We start from the raw sequence: 19,654 nt of genomic DNA, 5'->3' as shown, positions 1-19,654 counted from the left end.
AGCAGCACCAGCAGCAGCACCAGCAACAACAATGACGGGCACCAGCAGGTAAGGCCAAGGGTCCAAGGGTGAAAATAAACCGAGAAAACGGACGCGGAGGAGCACTAACCGGTTTTTAAATCTACGGGAGGGGGGATTAGACACGGAAGCAAAGCGTTTGCAGGGCCTGAACTTTACTTGGGGGTTTTCATTAATGGATGACTGATTCATCAACGAAGGGGTTTATAGACCGACATCCGTCGCCCACCCTACCCTTTCTCTCCCTGGAGCGTACCCGATCGGGTCGTACGATGACGACTTGCCAACGCTGCCAAGCCGCGACTTGCCGACAGCGCCCTTCCGCACTGTTCTGCCGCCGTTGCCGCCGCTGGCGGTACTTGTGCCGCTGCCGCCGCCACCATCTCTGCTGCTGCTGCTGACGACCTCCCCGGTTGTTATCGCCACCCCTATCGCCCCCAGACGCCGCCGCTTACGAGCTTCATTGCCCTTGCTGTCACTGCTGCTGCCGCCAGCGACGGTGCCCTTGCCGCCACCCCCTGCCACTGCCACCGCCACCGCCACCGCCGCGTCGTTGTCTGTGTTGTCGGCCGCTGGTGCAAGTTGTGCAGGACCCGTCGTTACGGGTTTAACAATCGAGGCCTTGGCAATGGCGTCGGCGCCTGCGTTTGCCGCCGCCGCCGCCATCGACATTGCTGCCGCACCTGTCCTGAACCCCGCAGCTGTCGCCCCCGCTTTACCTTTCTCCAGATGCGCTGCGCCCACATATCTACCAGAAGCCTTCCTCAACCCCGCCTCGACCCTGGACGCCAGATCGCCGCGAAGAGCCTCGCTGTTTTGCTGTTTCTGGGGTTGCGATTGACTGAGCCGCTGAGCTGCCATCTCTGCCGCCGCCGCTGATACACGAAGCGAGGCGGTACCCGCCGTTGCGGTGGCCGTTGCGGTGGTCGCGGTCTCGGAGGTGGCAGCCGAGCTAATCGCAGCACCACTGCTAATTAGGTTTCCCGGCACGTGATGTTGTAGTATTGGATGTGGTCGTGGCGGTGAATGTCCCAATGAGGATCGGCTCCAATGAGGATCGGCCTCCGTTGTTGCGAAGGGCAGTCCCCACGGGTCGGCTCCTGGGCCCCCCGCTGAAGCTGACCGCGGTCTCGGGTCCGGATCTTCAGGAATCGGATTCGGACACGACGATGCCGGGACAGCTGCGTCCCGGCTCGACGGGCTTTCACCCCCCAATGGCAGTGGTGGTGGCTGCGGCAGTGGCGGCAACGGCAATGGCGACGGTGGCGGCAACGGTGGCGGTGGCGACGGTGGCGGCAACGGCGGCAGTGGCGACGGTGGGGGCAACGGCGGCGGTGGCGACGGTGGGGGCAACGGCGGCGGCGACAGTGACGGCAACGGCTGCGGCGACAGTGGCGGCAACGGCGGTGGCGGCTCTGCGACGGTCCGGTCCTTACGTCCCAGCTCCAGATTCCGCTCCTCCCCCCTGTCCACCAGCTGCCGGCCACCGTGGTGGGTACCCTGCTCCCTAGCCGCGCAGACATGACGCTTAGAGGGCTTGCCGCCGCCGTCCCGGTCCCGATCTGGGCCCCGCTGCTCCTGCTGCTGCTGCTGTGGCCGCTGCTCCTGCCGCTGCTGCTGTGGCCGCTGCTCCTGCCGCTGCTGCTGTGGCCGCTGCTCCTGCCGCTGCTGCTGTGGCCGCTGCTCCTGCCGCTGCTGCTGTGGCCGGTGCTCCTGCCGCTGCTGCTGTGGCCGCTGCTCCTGCTGCTGTGGCCACTGCTGCTGTGGCTGCTGCCGCTGCTGCTGCTCCCGGTCATGGTCACGGTCCCGACCCAGTTCGCTTGGGTGTGACAGCGAGCGAGAACAAGAAAGCTTCCGGCTCGGGTGACCCCAGTCGCAAAACTCTCGGCCTCGGTCTCGGTCTCGATGGCGTCGGGGAGATCGTGACCTACTCCGCCCGCTCTCGCCACAAAAAGAATGATGTTGCCGATCCCGACCTCTACCCCGATCCCCATCTCGATACGGATCCAAATCACGATACGGATCCAAATCGCGATACGGATCCAAATCACGATTTCGATTTCGGTCACGGTTCGGGTCTCGACTCCAATCTCGTTCTCGAGATCCGGATCGGTGACGCAGCGACTCGCCTGACAGCATCCGGCGCCGCTTGCGCTCCGGACCATCCAGAAATCCCTCCGCCGCACCCGCCTCCTCCTTCACCTCCCGGCGAGTGGCTGCTGCATGGCTGGAGCTGGAGCTAACATGGCTCTTTCTAAAGTCACGTCGGGCGGACGTCAGCACCACGTCAGCAGCTGCCCCCTGTATTTCCTGCTGCTCCCGGGTCTGCCGGGTGTGTGACTTCGAGCCCTGTGATCCTTGGCAAGCCCGGTGCGGCGGCAGGCCATGTGGCGGCAGGCCGATCTCGTCCTTGGCCTTGGCCCTGTCCTCGCAGGTGCGAATACCCGTGCCACGCGGCGGCTGCAGTGATGATGATACCGGAGGCACTGGGACCTCCTGCGGTGGCTGTGGCTGCGGTGGCTGTGGCTGCGGTGGCGATGGCTGTGGTGGTGATGGCTGTGGTGGCGATGGCTGCGGTGGTGATGGCTGCGGTGGCTGAGGCTGCGGTGGCGATGGCTGCAGTGGCGATGGCTGCGGTGGAGATGGCTGCGGTGGAGATGGCTGCAGTGGCTGTGGCTGCGGTGGCGATAGCTGCGGTGGCTGCATTGGCTGCGGTGGCTGTGGCTGTGGTGGCTGCATTGGCTGTGGCTGCGGTGGCGATGGCTGCGGTGGTGATGGCTGCGGTGGTGATGGCTGCGGTGGCGATGGCTGCGGTGGCTGCATTGGCTGCAGTGGCGATGGCTGCATTGGCTGCATTGGCTGCGGTGACTGTGGCTGCGGTGGTGATGGCTGTGGTGGCTGTGGCTGCGGTGGCGATGGCTGCGGTGGCGATGGCTGCGGTGGTGATGGCTGTGGTGGTGATGGCTGCGGTGGTGGCGGCTGCGGTGGTGATGGCTGCGGTGGCAGTGGCTGCGGTGGCTGCATTGGCTGCAGTGGTGCCGACGCAGCCTCTGTCGCTGGCACCTCTGCTGCTGGCGGCGGCGGCAGCGGCACATCCGGTGGCTCCTCAGCCGCCATTGGCATCGCCGCCACCGCTGCAGCCCCCTTCTTCGGCCGTTGTCGCTGCTGCTTGGTTGACGGCGATGGTGATGGCTCTTGAGTTGGCTTAGAGGCTGCAGCGGCGCACAGCGTCCGCTGAGCTGTCGCAACACCGCAAGGCGGGCAATTGAGCTGCTGACCCTGCACTGTTGGCGATGCTCCTGCCGACCGCACCTCTACCGCCATCGCTACTGCTGCTGCTGCTACTGCAGCAGCAACGGCCGCAGGCGCCACTGTCACGCGGAAGGTCGGAATTGGCTTAGCCACACTCGCATCAGCATCTGCCACTGCACCTGCCACCGCCTCCGTGCCGGGGCCACCTACCGCCCCGTCGCTGGCCCCGTCATCGGCTCGTAGGTGGTCGCCTGCGATACCGGTTTGGTCTGTGCCTCGCATTGCCTCAAAGGTTTGCTCGACTCGCTCGAATCTGAGCTCAAAGGTGGATCGCGCGCAATCCTGCTCAGATACGCCAAACTTCTTGAGCACACACCGCATAGGTTGAAGGTAGGCGCGGCCGCATTGGCCTAGGTTCGTGTAATGTTTTACCTGCATGACACCGGGGACCCGGGAACACACGGGGAAGTGAGCCGGTGGAAGGACCATCAGCATGACGGCGGCATTTTATTTATTTTTATTTTAGTAGCTGCTGGGCAGCTGCTGGGCTGTGTCGCTGTCGCCAGTGGGGCAATGGACAACTCACTCGCACAAACGCAAGTCCCATATCTCCTGGAGTGTGCGTGTGTGTGTGTGTGTGTGTGTGTGTGTGTGTGTGTGTGTGTGCGCGTAAGAAGTTGATGCCCGCCGTCGTGATGACAAGCGATCTGGATAGACTGACGGCCCGCAGAGGTGCACATGACGGACATACATACATACCTGCATGCCATGCCGTGCAACAACGTGTTGTTGGTGATCGAGGGCAACACTGTCTTACATCGCCAACCCTCGTAATAAGAGGTACACCGAGCTAAGAATTATTCCTCTTTTCCCTTCTTGTTAAAATGTTTTCTCTTTTTCCTTGTTTTCTCCTTACTTTTTTTAACCTTTTTTCAACCTTTTCACAACCTTTTTCCAACCTTTTTTACAACCCAGCATTTCAGGTTTGCACGCTTGCGTTTGCACACCAACATTCACTCCATGAAAACACGCACGCGTCCAGACATACCTTTGAACTCACAGAGCGCCTTTACCACCATTGGTTGGGGACCTCTAGGGCTGCACCAGGTAGGCACCCCAACCCCATCGTGTATGTATGTAGGGTTCGCCTCCCTTGGCATCTCCCTGAGATCTCTTTGCCAGCTGGTGTTACATATACACACCGCTTCTCCTCTCCTAAGTATTGTTTCATCAGTGTTCATCAGCGTGACTCCACTACGCAGACACTAAATGGCTTTGTCCTTCTACATACCCTATGCTTCCTGGCACAATCATCAAAGACCAGGTAAACCGGCCCCGGCTCCAAGTTGTGGAAGACGCCGCCCTCAGCCATGAGCTCTCGGCCCAGGTAGAGCCTATCGTGCCGCCACATGTACGGCATCAGGAGCTTGCAGCACCGCGAATCGGATACGGCGCCTGTGGTCCTGCTGACGCCGCCAGATGCGACCACCTGCGCTGCGGCCTTGGCTTTCGGGTCCTGATGGCACGTGGCGCCCCTTGCCGGCGGCTGCGGCGGCGGTTGCGGCGGCGGCGGTTGCGGCTTGGCAAGGTGTTTTGGCTTGATGACGTCATGCCGGTCGCTACCCGCCATCGTGCCCTCCACATTGTTGGAGATCGTGGCCTGACCGGCAGCGGCTTTGACCGAGGGGGGCTTATTCCCGTCACATGATGAGGGACTTGAGGCTGCGGTGGCGGCAGCGACGGTAGTGGTGGCGGGGACGGCTGCCGTCTGGCCGCGGCGGCGGCAGCTGTGGTCTTGCCCTGCTGCCGCTGCCGTCGCTGCGCCGACGTGTGCTGACGTTCGCTCCCCAGCTAGACATCCCGCTTCCGTACCGCCCGGAACATCAATGAACTCCCGGACATCCCGGAAACCGATGGCGGCGGCAGCGGCGGCCCCACGTGTTGTTGTCGTAGAGGTGGACCTGGGCTCCACGCCAGGACGCCGCTCCATGCCGCCGCCGCCGCCGCCGCCGCCGCCGCTACACGCCCCCGACACCTTCCTGGCTGTTTCGCCGCTTTCCCGTTCCGACAGTGCACCCTCGTCCGCACCACAGCGGCCCGCCTGCCCTTCGGTGGCAATGCCGGCCGAAGAACTGCCGATGTGAGTGGTAACTGCAGCCGAATCTGACCTGACCTCCGGAAAGGAGCTGCCACCGTAGGCGGCTGTGTCGCGCTTCGTACCGCCGTCGCCGCCCGCTTTGGGAGCAGCGCCGCCAGCAGAAGCCGCCGCCGCCGCAGCAGCAGGGCCGGCGGCAGCGGCCGCTGCCGCCGCCGCTGCCTCCCCTTCCGCCGCTGCCGCCGCAGATTTCGCTGTATTGGCGTCGAGCGCACACGCAGTCAGGCGGTAGGACCCGTCCACGAGCCGCTCGAAGCGAAGGGTGTCGTTCACCGACACCCCTGCATTCACCAGGCAGTTATCTGGCTTAATCTTAAGCCTAATCACAACTTGCCAGCCCTCCTGAACAGCCTCCTGCCCCACCGCTGCCGCCGGCGCTCCCGTCGTCATCGCTGCCGCCGCCGCCGCTGCTTCACCCCCTGAAACCGCTTCCCCAGCACAGGCCTTGTTTTCTTGCTGACCATGCTCCTGCGCTGCAAACATCCCCCCTATCCCTGGCTCACGCTTCCCCTGCATCTGCCCCTGCCCCTGGCTCGGCATCCGCTTCCGTTGCGGCTGCTGCGGCTGCTGGGGCCCCTGCCGTTCGCCTTGCTGAACCGCCGGCTCCAAAAGGAAGACAAAAGGCACGTACAGGCCGCCCATCTGCAATGTCAATCCGTGAACAGCGCCGCCCTTCCTGCTGATCAGCCCCAAGTCATCAGGCCCCAGAAGCCCTGCGTTCGCGAGCCGGCTCTTAGACACCACGAGCTTGCCCTTCCTCAGCGCGCTCGGTGTGACCTTGAGCGTGAGCGCGTAGGGGCGAGCAGCGACGGCGGTCCTGCTGTTGCCACCCCTGCCGTCAGCGGCGGCGGCGCTGCCGCCGCCGCCGTGTGGTACCGGCGGCGGTGGCGCTGCCGACTGAGCAGCTTCGTCCGGACCCTTCCCAGTCACCGAAGGTTGCGGTTGCGGAACGTCCTGGGGGCTGGCTGAGCTCTGAAGTGCAGCGACCGCCGGCGCCACCGTACCCCCGTCCACTGCCTCGCCTGCTGGGGGAGGAGCAGCAACAGCGGAGGGTCGGAAGGTGACCGGACCGGGATCATCCACTTCCACATCCTCCATCACCGGCGCCGCGTCAACTGGATAGGTTGCAGTTGCTGCTGTTGTTGCTGCTGTTGTTGCTGCTGCTGCAGGTGCTGCGACGACGACGGCAGGAGCGGCATGCGCCGTTGGAACCAACAAGCCAGCGTCACCAGCCGGCAACGCTCCTAAGACCATACCAGCTGCCCGCGGCGAAGGTGCGGCGGCCTGCTCCGCTGCGGCGGCCTGCTCCGCTGCGGCGGCGGGCACAGCGACGGTTGTTGTCGTCGCCGTCGCCGTGGTCGTCATCGTCGCAGTCGTCCCCAGCCCCTCCCCCGCCCCGCCACCACCACTGATGGATTTCAAGGCCGCGGCTCCCAGGCACTGCTCCGCTATGGACGACGCGGAGTACCCACTGGCCACATCCTTGTTGGCATTGCCGGCGCTGGCCGGCACCGCAGCTCCTCCGCCTCCACACTTACCAAGGGCCCCAGCACCCCCGCTGCCACCTTCGTCTCCTCTTGGCCCTGCGGGTCCCCAATGCAGCCTGCCGCCGTCTAATGATGACAGGATGCATAGTCCATGGAACGCCAGCTGACCTGCACCAGCAGCAGCAGCAGCAGCAGGTCCTCCGGACGCTCCGGCTGCAGCTTCTGTGAGCAGCAGATCCCCTGGTTCGCTGTGATGCCTGGATGCTGCAATGATGGGCCCTGGTGAAGGAATCCTAAGCTGGGGCACAACGTCGCTGGCACAAGCGGCTAATGGAGGTGCGCGGTGAGGGGCGGCCTGATCTGCGCCAGGCGCTGCGGAAGGCTGAACGGATGGTAGCTGGGGACTGCCTTGATGGACGCCCCGAGACAACGCATGGGGCCTGAAGATCCTCTTCTTCTTTTTTTCCGCAGCTCGGAGCAGGTCCCTGAGCGGGATCCTCTCCGGCGGCCCTGTTTGACCTGATGAACGCATTGTCAAAGTATAGGGCCTCAAGGAAGGAAAACCCGTGGATGGCTAGCATGAAACCAGATACATTATCCATAAATAAATAAGTCTGTATAGGTTCATATCCGCAATTAACAACGTTCCTCTGAAGAGAGGTGAGATGCGCGTGGGTACGGGCACTTCGCACAGCGTGCTCAGCATATAAGCTCTGCGCCATGCCAAATCCACTCCGCAGCTCAATCATGGCCGCCTACTTTCACCGTTTCCATTTCTCACCTGAATTTTGGGGCTCCATAGGGGCCAGGCTCGCTTGTGTCGTATGCTGCAGTAAACTGGCGGGTCTACAGGCGCTTGTGACCGCTTGCAGGTGGCGTTACATCATTCCAATATACACGTGGCGACGCTTGCGCGCCTAGCTAGGCTTGCCTCTGCATCGGCTTTTAAGCTGCCTTCTGACCATGCCGCTGACCTGCTCTGCTCCAGACGGACGTAGGTTTCAGCTATTTCTTTGCTAAATGTTTTGTCTACAAATTGATAAAAATGGTTTTGTTCGGTTCTCGATTATGACTTTCGCGGCCCCTAGATGTCGTACCTCGGACGATCCCGAACGGCTGCCAGTCATTGTCAGGATGGTCCATTTCAGGATCGGCTGCCTGTTTCATCAGGTGGTTCTTTCTCTGGTTAAGCTGTGCTTCGCCATTTTTATACGCCCGTCCTGGGCTTTTATCGCCTGTTTCAGGTAACCTCGCACGTTCACCTGCTTTTACCATGTTCCTTTGCAGTGGTTAGCCCAGTGATGTTAGTGCGCCTTGGCCCGACTAGCTGGACATGCAGCGCAAGCTATAGGGCCCACAGTGTTGTGCTGATGCACTCGACCCGTTCGGGGTCCGCTGTAACAAACCGCATACTGTCATATCTATAAATATTCTCCAGTGCCAACGTTTTGTCCGGTAATATTTTAATACATATCTAACTTATTTCCTCTCCATTCTTTCCCACATCCATAGGGCTTTCAAACTCCTTCCCTTTTGTATCAGCTACGTTAGATGACGAGAATGACTGAGATGACGAGATTACTGAAGTTTACCAATACTGAAGTACACGACGAGCTCGATGTCACCATTACCGCCTCTGTTACCTGCCGCGGCGCCTGCCAACTCACGAACCTGGTTGCCATAAATCGAGCCGGCCACACTACCCGCACCACCGGCAACCTGGAAGAATCAAATCACGAACACGCATACAGCCCCTCCACACCGCTTTCAAATTTAAACCTTTGTCATCACATTCCCCCCGGCCCGCACGCTCCTTATTCTCCCTGGCGCCCTAATCGGCTCCGCAACCCGAAGGACCACGACCTGCTCCTCCCCTGCGCCCCCCCGCCTCCTAGCCACTTCCTAGCTTCTCCTCCTCCTCCTCCGTCCAGTCGGTCTGGCCTCTCCTACTCTTTGGCACGTCCCCACCACCACTGTGGCCACCGCATATATGACAACGCTGTAAAACAAGTACATACATACATACACACCTACACACCACATCGCCGTACAGGCCCTTCACCCCCTTGCTTCCTTCCTTCCTTTCCTTTCATGAACAGCTATGTCAGGGCCGCTAGAGGAGCTGCAGCTGCAGATGTTGTAGCAAGGCCGATGAGAGTAGGAGAGTAAAGTCTGTCGTGAACTCTAGCATCAGGTCGTGTGAGCAGAGACGATTTTTAGTAAACTTGGGAATTTCGAAATTTGATGAACGGTTCCGGTATATGTTCCAGCCATAACCATTTGCAAAGGATATCGAATCCGTTGAAGGATATCAAATTCGTTACTCTTAAATTATTATCTAAAACATCTCATTATTGTGTAGCCGTCACGCTACAACAGGAAAAGCGGGGCCGTATGATTTCATGTCATAAAAGTGCAAAAACACGTCGCGCAATGGCGGCCGTCACCAAAGGCGAGTTGAGGCAGAGACGGTGGCGCATGGACAACATACATACATACTTACAGACAGACAGGCCGATCGCACACGGAGAAACAGAAGGGGCTGTGTGAGTGCCAGGCGCCGCTAACCCATCACACCACCACGCCGCCGCTCTCCAACTCCCTTCCCTTCTCCACTCGCCCTCATCCTCACCCTCAAAAGACATACCTACACACACACACACTTCCCCGTGTCGTCCCTCTCCTCACCCGCACCCCCCCTCGTTCTCCCTGATGCCAAACAAGCTCCTCTCCCAGTAGTTCAAAGCTGCTTCAGCGCCTCAATCAGCTTGTCCGTGTGCTCAGGTCTCCCAACACTGACGCGAATGTAGCCGGACAGCTCCTTCTTGGCGTAGTGTCGTACCATGATGCCGTACTGGGAAGCCAGCGCGTCCTTGATGGCCTTCGCGTCACGGCCCCCCGTCACCTGCCGCATGTCGGGAAGGGGGAGGGGGGGAAAAGGGCGGGGGAGATGAACTGGAGCCGGATAGGATAGGGGAACGCAGTCTAGTACGACAACCCAGTTTCGGAAGAAAGAGGGGAGAGAGATGAGGGGCATTGAACGGGGGAAAATATGGACGAAAACACATCAGCCCAGAAGTCTTTGCAGTAACTCTACACTACCGAAGCCATAAATACCCCTTTTTCCAGGGAAAGCAAACAAAACACAGGAGACGGGACACGACTGGCTCCATCCCCCCCAAAACCCCACCCTGACAGAGACGGACGGACAGACGGACGGACAGACCCGTAAGTACCTTTGCCAGAATGAAATTAGCATGCGAGGGGTACGGCTCCAAGAAAGGGATCTCTTTCAATCGCGAGAAAAGCCGATCTCGCTCCGAAACCAGTGCATTGCGAACCTGAAAGTTACAGCAGGAAGGCGGCAGCAGCAGCAGCAGCAACAGCAGCAAAACACTAAACACCAAGATTCACGGCAGCAGTAGCAACAGCAACAATTACGCTAACCGCATCAGTGGGATAACACGGCCCTTCAAAAGGCTGGGCGAGCTAAGGGGGGCGACACGCCCCCCCCCCCGCCGGAGCTTTTGTTCTGGAACTGACTATAAAATCCCCCCTCCCCCCCCACCTTCCAGCGACACCAGTCAGGAATATCATACATACATACATACATACATACATACATACATACATACATACATACATACGTACACTCGCACCTTGTCCAGGTACTCCATGTTTGTCAGTGCTGCACACGCCGCTACCTCCGCCGCCACAGACACGTTGTACGGCTGTTTGGCTCGCCACAAGTACTCAATCATCGCGGAGGGGAAGGCGCCGTAACCCACACGCAACCCCGCAAGAGCTGGTTCCGTTGGTGTTCGAGGGGTTGGGGGGTGAGGGAGGGGGTAGAAGTTATTGGTGTTTTGCATGAGTGCGCATGTGTTGGGCGGGTGTGTGTGGAGTGGGTGGTGGGAGGAGCAAACTACTTCTTTTTCGCGGCTCGGTTTTTTAGGACATATATACACAGACACACAGACAGTGCCTCACGTACTCACCCGCGCTCTTGCTAAACGTCCTTAGCACTACCAAGTTGTGCCGCTCCGTAACCCAGTGCATGCGACTAGCCTCCGTACTGAACTCAATGTAGGCCTCGTCCAAAACCACCAGTACGGGAAGATCCAAAATGGCCAACAGATCCGACTGTTGATGTGGTAGTTGATGGCGGTTGGCGGTTGACAGGTGGTTGGAGGATGCGGGAAAGTGTTGGTGGTCGGTGGCGATTGCTATGGTGAGAGCAGAGGGGCTCACAGAGACACCGTAGAAGGCGGTCAGGCTAAGGAGACGCACACGCAGAGGGACGCGCGTGCGCACAGGACCCCTCCTTACAACCCCTTTTCCCCCAGCCTCCCAACGGGCCGTTTCCCCTCCCCCCCTTCCTTTCCCTCCCCCCTCCCTTTCCCCTCCTCGTTCCCCTTCCCCGGCCTTTCCCCCTCCTTTCCCCTCCCCCCGGCCTTTCCCCTCCCCCAGGCCTCTCCCTCCCCCAGGCCTTTTCCCTGCTCCTTCCTTTCCCCTCCCCCCTCCTTTTCCCCTCCTCCCTCCTTTCCCCTTTTCACCCTTTCCTCCCGTTCCCCCTCCTTTCCCTCCCCCCTCTTTTCCCTCCTCCCTCTTTCCCCTCCCCCCCAATCCAACCCGCGGGACCATACCTCACTAATCATGGAACCATCCGGGTTGTTCGGTGACGTGAGGAACACCACCTTGGGCTGGTGCTCCAACACGGCTCGTCTGAGAAGAGCATGGGGGGACAGATGGAGTCATATCACAGGAAGAGGAAGAAGAGGGGGCAGATTAGGAGGAGGAAGATGATGGTGATGTTGAAGATCAGAAGAATCAAGAAGCTGTCGACGTGGCCTACCCGGCACGACCGGGAAATATGTGAGAGCTCCAGCTCTCCTCTCCGCACCTCCTGACCGAAGTGCGGAAGCGCACACCTGCCCCTTCCCTTTTCAATCTCCATCCCTCTCCATCCCTTACTCCGTCACGAGACGACCGTCCTAGACCATCTCCCCCCCACACACACAGACTATCAATCCCGTAACACATACATACATACGTACACCTCCTCACCCCCGCACCTGATTCCTTCCACGTCAAGCCTGAAGCCCTCCAGGCGGGGCACTGTAACCACCCGGGCGTCGTTGACGTCGGCATCAAAGACGTACATCGTAAAGGTGGGCGGACAATCCACGATCTTATCTCCAGGTTCCAAAACACAACGCATCAGCAAGTCAATGAGCTCATCGGCGCCGCAGCCAACCTGGCAGGACGGCGGGCGTGGTTGGGGAAAGTGAAAAGAGGAGGAGGACAAAGGTGAGGGATATAAAGGGGTGGTATGAGGCAGATGAAAACGAGCGCGGTTTCGAGTGAGGGAATCGGATGGGATGTCAAAGGCATGGGAGGAGAAGGGGTTGTGCAAATATGGGGTGAGAAGGAAGGGAGCGTGCGTGGTGGGAGGGAGTGGTATGAAGGTGTATCGGGAAGCTGAGGGGTGCAGGACACCGAAGGGTGACGGTTGGCTATTCCGAAGCACCTGACGACAGCGTTACATGCTTCACCACAGGCCTGACTACTGCAACTGGATTGAACCCAAGTCTGAACAAATTGATGATAACATAGATGAAGGATAAGTCCTGTGTATAATACCAGCACACAGAGCGACACTTTCCGTCGGCGGCGCATGACTATTTTGGCGTGCAACCCCCTTGTCTAAAAAATCTAGCAATTGTCGCTGTAAATGAAACAAACTATCATTCCTTATTTAAGAATCAAGTCTTGCAGTTGCTCTTCAACACGTGCACAAGGAAACGAGTGACAAATCAAAGGAGCCACACCAGAACATTGGAACCTACAAGCAGATTCTCCATCGGAATGTTGTGCATCTTAGATAGCGCCTGGCGGAGCGCGCGCGTCTCAGGGTCCGGATAAATATGTGGAAATGACATACTCCCGAGCGCCTGCCGCACTTCGGGTGGCGGCCCATACGGATTCTCATTGGCGTCAAGCTTAATGATATCCTCCGGCTTTCTCCCGTAGCGAGATGACAGCACTTCGAACGGTTCGATTGGAGTATACGGTGCAAGCTTGAGCATGTGCTTGCGCAGGAATTGTGTCGCGCTGGGAACTGCAGGTGCTGAGGTAGAGGGTTCCATGGTAGCAGTAGCCCTAGAGGTTAACACTAGCGGTCGCCCAGCCCGCGCTTGCCTCTGGGCCGCTGGGTAGACCCGAGAGCCCGTAGGGGCGCTCGTCTGCATGTTCGTCTGACCTCCAAAGCAATATCTATTAATTATGGACAAAACTGCGGCTCGGAAAATCGCTAACGTGATGGACTGGCCTAAAGGTAGCTCCGATGAAGCTCGTACTGCAAGTTTTTGAACGACCTAACGGCCAACGCCACTATGTGATACTGTAAGCCGTGAAGCTGGGCAGAACAGTGATCGGCGCCCGGCAGCCCGTTAATTCCCACAAGAAAGGAAATATGCATGCTTGGCTGCTATAAACAAACATCGCGGATGTCGTTTGACCTTCCGAGAGAAAGAGTGACATACAAAACCTTGCCTGCGCATATTCCGCGCATGTTCAGACAACACATCACACGCAAATTGCATGACTACCTGCTGAACCGAACCAAGTCAATGAGTGGGATCGCTCGAGGACACACAGTTCACCCAGAGCGGAAGTGTCGTGGTTTACATGGGCCCAGACGTGCAACGTTTTGTGTCAGTGTTTGGTTGTATGGGCGGAATACCGGGGGCGACTTCATGGGCCATGCCCCGCCCAACGGAGAGCTCGATGGATTAAGGCATAGATTGCATATGGCGAACATATTCTTCTCGGCAGACATCTGCATTTTCATTTGTTTTCAATGTAGCTCGTGGTACTGAGTTTAGCGGTTTATGAGAGATTTGTCATTGTTTCCACCCGAACCTATTCATGCATACGAGTGTTGTGGGATAAACTGGACGGACTGTCGATAAAGTGTGGTGGGAAAACAGTGGGACCTCGGCAGCTGACTTGACTGGGTAGTGCAGTCGTGGCCCTGAGTGCTTGCCTCCGGTAGTAGTAGTAGTGCCAGAGTACGGTAACCAGGTGTGCAAGTTTTCCCACTCCATGTCGTGGGATCGAATCTAATACACACATGAGGCACTTGTAAGCGGTCCTCTTGCAAAGTTTTTCTGTAAATTGTGCTTTTGGATGCCAGCCCCAGCCAATCCTGCCAACTTGACAGCCAATTCGACACCCTGTCAGGCTAATTCGATACCCTGTCAGGCCAATTTGACACCCCGAACAGGTCAATTCGACACCCGGACAGGCCAATTCAGGCGCAGCACAGCCCAATTCCGAGGCTCCACAGCGCAATTCGAATACCTCCGGCGGGTCCGCCAGAACAATTCCAGACCTCGGCAGACCAATTCTTTTGTCAGGAATAAAATCCAGGCTAATTCTGCGACAGAGCTCTTCCCTAATTCCAGCCCGAATCCTACCCTCCTTGTCTCCCAACATACGGCAATCTCCAGACAGGTGAACCTCCGAGCCTGCAACTGACCCCTCAGCCCAGTTCAGGGAAGGAGCGCAACCAGCTGAAATGACGCAGCGTGCAGCGCTGGGCCCTGATTGCACCGCTAACGGAAAACATGATGACCCCCACCTTGGCAGGTGGTCACGGGTATTAATTTGTTGTTGTCGTTATTTATTGTTCCTGGCAGTGGGGGCCGTAGTACATTGTAATGGCAGTAGCTGGATGCCTCGTGATGGCGCTGTGGCCTCGGGTGGTCCTGGCCGCAAAAACACGTTTCCTTTCCCCAGCACGGACAGAAAACACGGACAGAAAACACGAGGGCAAGATGCACCAAACCCGGGCATCTATCTGCAACATGCTGCCCTGCGCTGCACATCACATCACATCACATCACATGCACCTCCGTCCTGCCAGCCAAATGCATTCACCATCGGCAACTTCACCCCCAAAATAGTATTTTGCCATACCGGATGCTATACAAGGATTTTGGAAGAGCGGCGACACGACCCTCTAAACGGAGACATTAAACATACAAACCGAACGTTGCTGTATCTTACTGTACCGGGCAGTACAGCACCAAATACCTTCATTTTAGATTGACACATGAATTAGGACGACCAATCCATTAACATGATTACTGCATCCACACGCACACATCAGCGCAACATGGTCATTATGGTCTCTGTGTGTGTCCGCAACCAGGGGACGATACTAATGAAGGAAATGGTGGTAAGGATTGCGGTAAGGTTGGCATGTACGACACACCTTGTTGTTATTCTTCTTCGTCCCACCCGTACACATACGATACGACCCACAGTATTTCTCCATAAGCAATTCCGCAGAGCCTCCAACGCCTCTGCGCCACTTCGTTACCCTCATAACATTAATAATAATACGCATCCTGTGATAGCAGTAGGAAAGTTCGTCACAAAGGTGCAACGCGCACAACCGCAATGCGACCTTGCCGCACAGGCACGTTCCCCCCCATCCATACATACATCCATACATCCATACATCCATACATCCATACATCCATCCATACATACATACATACATACATCTTCCCTATATGTATATCTTCGATATCCTCCTCCGCCGCCCACATGTATGTGTATCCGGTCACCAACTGCATTGAGCACATCATCCTCCGCGCGCGCGCCTGCCATCTATCTCCCTGCGGGCGCCAGCCCAGGCGCTATCATGACTGGACCACACACCGTACATTGCCGTACGATACAGTCTACATCTCCCTGGTCATCATCATAGAGGTAACAACGCTGTTGACTTTTCACACAGCCAGTAGGTAGAAAGCCCCTTTCCGCGGCTCCATATCAGCTCACCCGCAATATGATAAGAATCCACGCCAAGTTACATGCCTTCCTGTCCGCCCCTCAGCCTGCCTTTCTATCTATCTATCTACCTATCTATCTGTCTGTATGTATGTACGCCTGTCCGCCAGCTATCCTGCTTGCGGCACGAGCAGGGAAACAAGAACGTACGAGCGACCACCTGCCCAGCAGCGTATGCTATGCTATTCCCAGCCTGGAACAAACCGACAACCGACAACCGACAGAGATCGCCATCCGGCAAAAAAGGGCCGACACGATGAAAGGCCACGATGAATGAATGGACAGAAATACGCTGGTTAAAGGCCTTTAAGAAAGCATAGCCATTCAGTCTGTCAGCCAGTCAATCAGTCTGTCAGTCCTGGTCCATTACCAAAAGCAGGTCGTTGTGGGGGTCGTTCACAATAATACTTAGCGGCCAACTAGTAGCAGTAGTAGCAGTAGCAGTAGCAATAGCAGTAGCAGTAGCAGTGGCAGTAGCAATAGCAGTAGCAGTAGCAGTAGCAGCAGAAGCTGCGACTTCTCCCGGCGGCCTTGGTCGGATGCGCCCTCATGGCATTATGACTGGAAATAGCGCCCATGCACACCCCTCCGCTAGCTGGGGCTGCGGAGCAAGCTCCTAGATGTGTGTGTGTGTGTGTGTGTATGTGTGTGTGTTGTGCACAATACGCATGTCGTGGAAGCACGCTTTATGCACGCGCCACCCTCATCCCTCGTACGTAGGGTTCCCGGAAGGAACCAACCAGCGGACAATCCATCGGCGCAACGACCTGCACTTAACGACATGCACTCCAGCTTCGCCGCATGATGTACACACCTTGCGCTGCGTTTCCATACCTTTCCATACTTTGTCAGTGCACCGTACATCTGTACGTCATCTGTACGTCCGAACTCGTTTCTGATGAATATCTCCTTCACCCCCGGGCACCTAGTGGGGCCCAATACTGTCTCGTTCTGTGCGTTGTGCGGCCCGCGCGTGCCCCCCTAGGATAAGCCCCACGCGTTGTTGTTTACGACGTGATCCAAGGCCGCCCGCCGTCGTACAGATTGACGCAGCGGCATCTGCGCCACAGGGCCCACCTGACCGTCGCCGCCCGCCGCCGCCGCCGCCAGGCCGCGGCGGCCGAGGGTGTGCCGGCTGCCGCTGCCTCCACCACGTGACTGCATGCGACATGGGTAAAAACACGTGTACGACTACTGTACGACAGGTATTATGGGACGGGTTCGGGCAAAATGGACCAGCGTGAGGCGTTCGGTGCTCGGCATAGATGTGCACGGCATGGCTTCGGAGCGGGTTTCATCGTACGTGCCATCGTACAGGTCGGAACCCGATTTTCCGTACTACTCTCGTTACTGCACAAACAAGCTCCAGCACTTGTTTCTGCGGCACCCTAAGGTTCCCGTATGAGCTAGATCCACCATTTGAACGCCGTACAATGGTAAAGATCTGCCGTACGGACACTGTATCATATCGTATCGTATCCCAAAGCAACTCCACTAACAATCTTGAAGCTGTTGCCGTACACACCGCCAAGCGGCCCCCTCTTTATGTGCCGCAATGAACGCTGCAGCAGCAGCAGTAGCAGCCACCTGAACCATTTAAGTTTTTTAACCACCTTTACCTACTACCAGCAGGAGCAGCAGCAGCAACAGCAACAGCAACAGCGGCTGCAGTGTGCAGCACCCCATGTGACGTCCTAAAGATGTATAACTCGCAAGCAGATAAGCACATCCATCATAAGGGTCACTGGAGCTTTCATGGCAGATGTACGGATACGGTACGACAGCAGCCGGCCGACCGACCTGTAGCCTCACCTCGTCCTGTTGCTGCGGCTGCCTAGGATCTTGGAGGTCTTCCTCGTCATCCGATTCCAGATCCACACTCTCGGACGAGTGCACCCGCCGCATGTCGGCAAACTTGAACTGCCGTACACTGACGTGGCCGGCCTGTACGACACACCCGGGAGTCGTCCATCAGCAGCATCAGCATCAGCACTGTGATTGATCATTTTGGAAATGAGTAATGAGGATGTTTTTTTGCGCGAGTTGGTTGTGCAGGGCTCGTCACTGTTGGGCTGCGCCGGCCCGGGCGAGCCGGATCCCGCCGAGGAATGAGTGAGATGCTGGTGGAGTGTATGTGTATGTGTGCATGTGTGCATGTGTGCATGTGTGCATGTGTGCATGTGTGCATGTGTGCATGTGTGCATGTGTGTATGTGTGCATGTGTGTATGTGTGCATGTGTGCATGTGTGTATGCATGTATGTATGTATGTGTGCATGTGTGTATGCATGTATGTATGTATGTGTTACACCTCGGGTGCGTTATTACCTAGAGAGGTGTAACGAGCCGGCCCGTACACGAGAGCTAGAGCAGAGAGGCTCAAAAGCCTAAGAGCCACAAGCTAGATCATGGGTTACATCTCAAATGAAGCATCGATCGTCGTCGGTAGCTAGCACCGCCTTGGAGAGAACCTCTACCTCTACCTCTACGTCTACCTGCTGCGGGAGGAAGGGTGATGCTAGCGCGCCGGTAACGTTGTTAAAATGTATATGCACTGATTGCGCTTTGAAATGCTCAAATGGGATAATGCCGTGATAATACTGTTGAGAGTGCCGTAGATAACGTTTGCGATGCCTCCTTATGTCGAGGTCATGGCCGACGGACGGCTGTTTGCCAACCTATCTATCTATCTACCCCACCGTTGTGGACTTGGCGCTCCTGGGGGCTATGGGTTCCGGAGCAGGTTCCGCCTGGCCATCCTCCTCACAATGGTCGTCGTCCGAAGCCTGGCGGCAAAAGGTATTACGAAGGTGAGTTGGCAGTTGGCAGTTGACGGTTGGGGGCTGACGGTTGGGGGTTGGGGTGAGGAAGGGACGAGGGCCAGTGTGAGGCAGTCCAAAAAGGTAAAAAGGGTAAGGGGGATGGGTGAGCAGTGGCGACGACTGCCGACCACCAACATGGACGCGTGCCGCGACCCTAAGTGTCAACTGAGCGCCGCCATCACCATCATCACCATCATCACCACCGTTACTAAACCGAAAAATCATCACCACCACTGAATCATTGCCGGCAAGTGCCGCGGTACATCAGTGGGCCACGTGGTAAGGTGGCCCACACCGCAGTACATTCCATATGAAGAAAGGTTGAATCAGCAACGTAAAACAGGACACCCAGCAGTAACAGAATCCCACCGCGCCTTTCCGCTACACAGTAGGCGCCCCTCCCCCTCTCCCTCTCTCCCTCTCTCCCCCCATGCACGGCCCCACACGTGTCCCGTCCCTTCCCCACCTCGGGGGCCCCGGATGCAAACATGAGCTGTCTGTTCTTCTGGGCCCCCCAGCCGCCGCCGCCGCCACCACTGGCGCCGACAGCAGCAGCAGCAGTAGCGGCAGGATCCTCCAGCCCATCACCATGGTCGCCCATGCCCGGCCTGCAGCAAGGGGGTTAGGAGGTTTAGGAGGTTTAGGAGGGTCATGAACACAATGTAACGCGGGGATGGGGCGGGTGGATCCAACAAACTAGGACAGGACAAACAGGACATCAGGAGCCGATTATCGATTATTGATAGCCAGTAATTATGGGCCCAGTAACAAAAGAGCATCATCATCATCATCGTCATCATCATCATCATCATCATCATCTAAATGCTCTACTGCTGCTGCGACAGCGAAAACATTAGCAATACGTGACGCGTGTGGCATGAGTGAAGGTGTGGGGTCGCCCAGATGAGCTGGGAGGGAGATCAGATGCTGCTCCAGGGTATCCCCACCTGACAACCCCCTCACCCCCTCACCCCCTCACCCCCCTTAAGCCTCGCAAATCCCTCACAACCCCCTCACCCACCCCACCCACCTACCCCACCCTACCCCACCCCACCTC

The 19,654-nt window shown here is 57.6% G+C and overlaps 3 protein-coding genes across 3 annotated transcripts in view; all 3 read right to left on the bottom strand.

Moving 5' to 3' along the window:
• Positions 1-4,510: 4,510 nt before the first annotated feature.
• On the bottom strand, positions 4,511-8,079 carry VOLCADRAFT_93571 (uncharacterized protein; the record flags this gene model as incomplete). Its single annotated transcript, XM_002952766.1, has 4 exons — positions 4,511-6,447; positions 6,655-6,735; positions 6,964-7,080; positions 8,010-8,079. 4 exons carry the CDS (start codon positions 8,077-8,079, stop codon positions 4,511-4,513), a joined length of 2,205 nt encoding a protein of 734 aa, XP_002952812.1.
• A 1,145-nt stretch (positions 8,080-9,224) lies between these two features.
• Positions 9,225-13,200, bottom strand: VOLCADRAFT_109854 (uncharacterized protein). Its single transcript, XM_002952765.1, has 7 exons — positions 12,762-13,200; positions 11,988-12,169; positions 11,559-11,637; positions 10,911-11,055; positions 10,572-10,717; positions 10,149-10,253; positions 9,225-9,817 (listed from the first exon to the last, which is right to left on the bottom strand). Exons 1-7 carry the CDS (start codon positions 13,161-13,163, stop codon positions 9,653-9,655), a joined length of 1,224 nt encoding a protein of 407 aa, XP_002952811.1. The 5' UTR covers positions 13,164-13,200; the 3' UTR covers positions 9,225-9,652.
• A 1,862-nt stretch (positions 13,201-15,062) lies between these two features.
• VOLCADRAFT_93569 (uncharacterized protein) overlaps positions 15,063-19,654 on the bottom strand; it is a gene marked incomplete at both ends in the record, with an annotated part of 31,418 nt that continues 26,826 nt past the window's right edge. Inside the window, 8 exons of the mRNA XM_002952764.1 lie at positions 15,063-15,065; positions 15,194-15,329; positions 16,592-16,728; positions 16,855-16,935; positions 17,590-17,721; positions 18,271-18,273; positions 18,475-18,618; positions 19,064-19,205. Coding sequence (XP_002952810.1) covers positions 15,063-15,065; positions 15,194-15,329; positions 16,592-16,728; positions 16,855-16,935; positions 17,590-17,721; positions 18,271-18,273; positions 18,475-18,618; positions 19,064-19,205 — 778 coding nt within the window. The remainder of the gene's footprint in view (positions 15,066-15,193; positions 15,330-16,591; positions 16,729-16,854; positions 16,936-17,589; positions 17,722-18,270; positions 18,274-18,474; positions 18,619-19,063; positions 19,206-19,654) is intronic.

The sequence above is a fragment of the Volvox carteri genome (assembly GCF_000143455.1).
Source record: "Volvox carteri f. nagariensis unplaced genomic scaffold VOLCAscaffold_32, whole genome shotgun sequence".
Taxonomy (NCBI): domain Eukaryota; kingdom Viridiplantae; phylum Chlorophyta; class Chlorophyceae; order Chlamydomonadales; family Volvocaceae; genus Volvox; species Volvox carteri.
The sequence above is the reverse complement of the archived record's forward strand: the minus strand, read 5'-3'. Positions and strand labels throughout refer to the sequence as shown.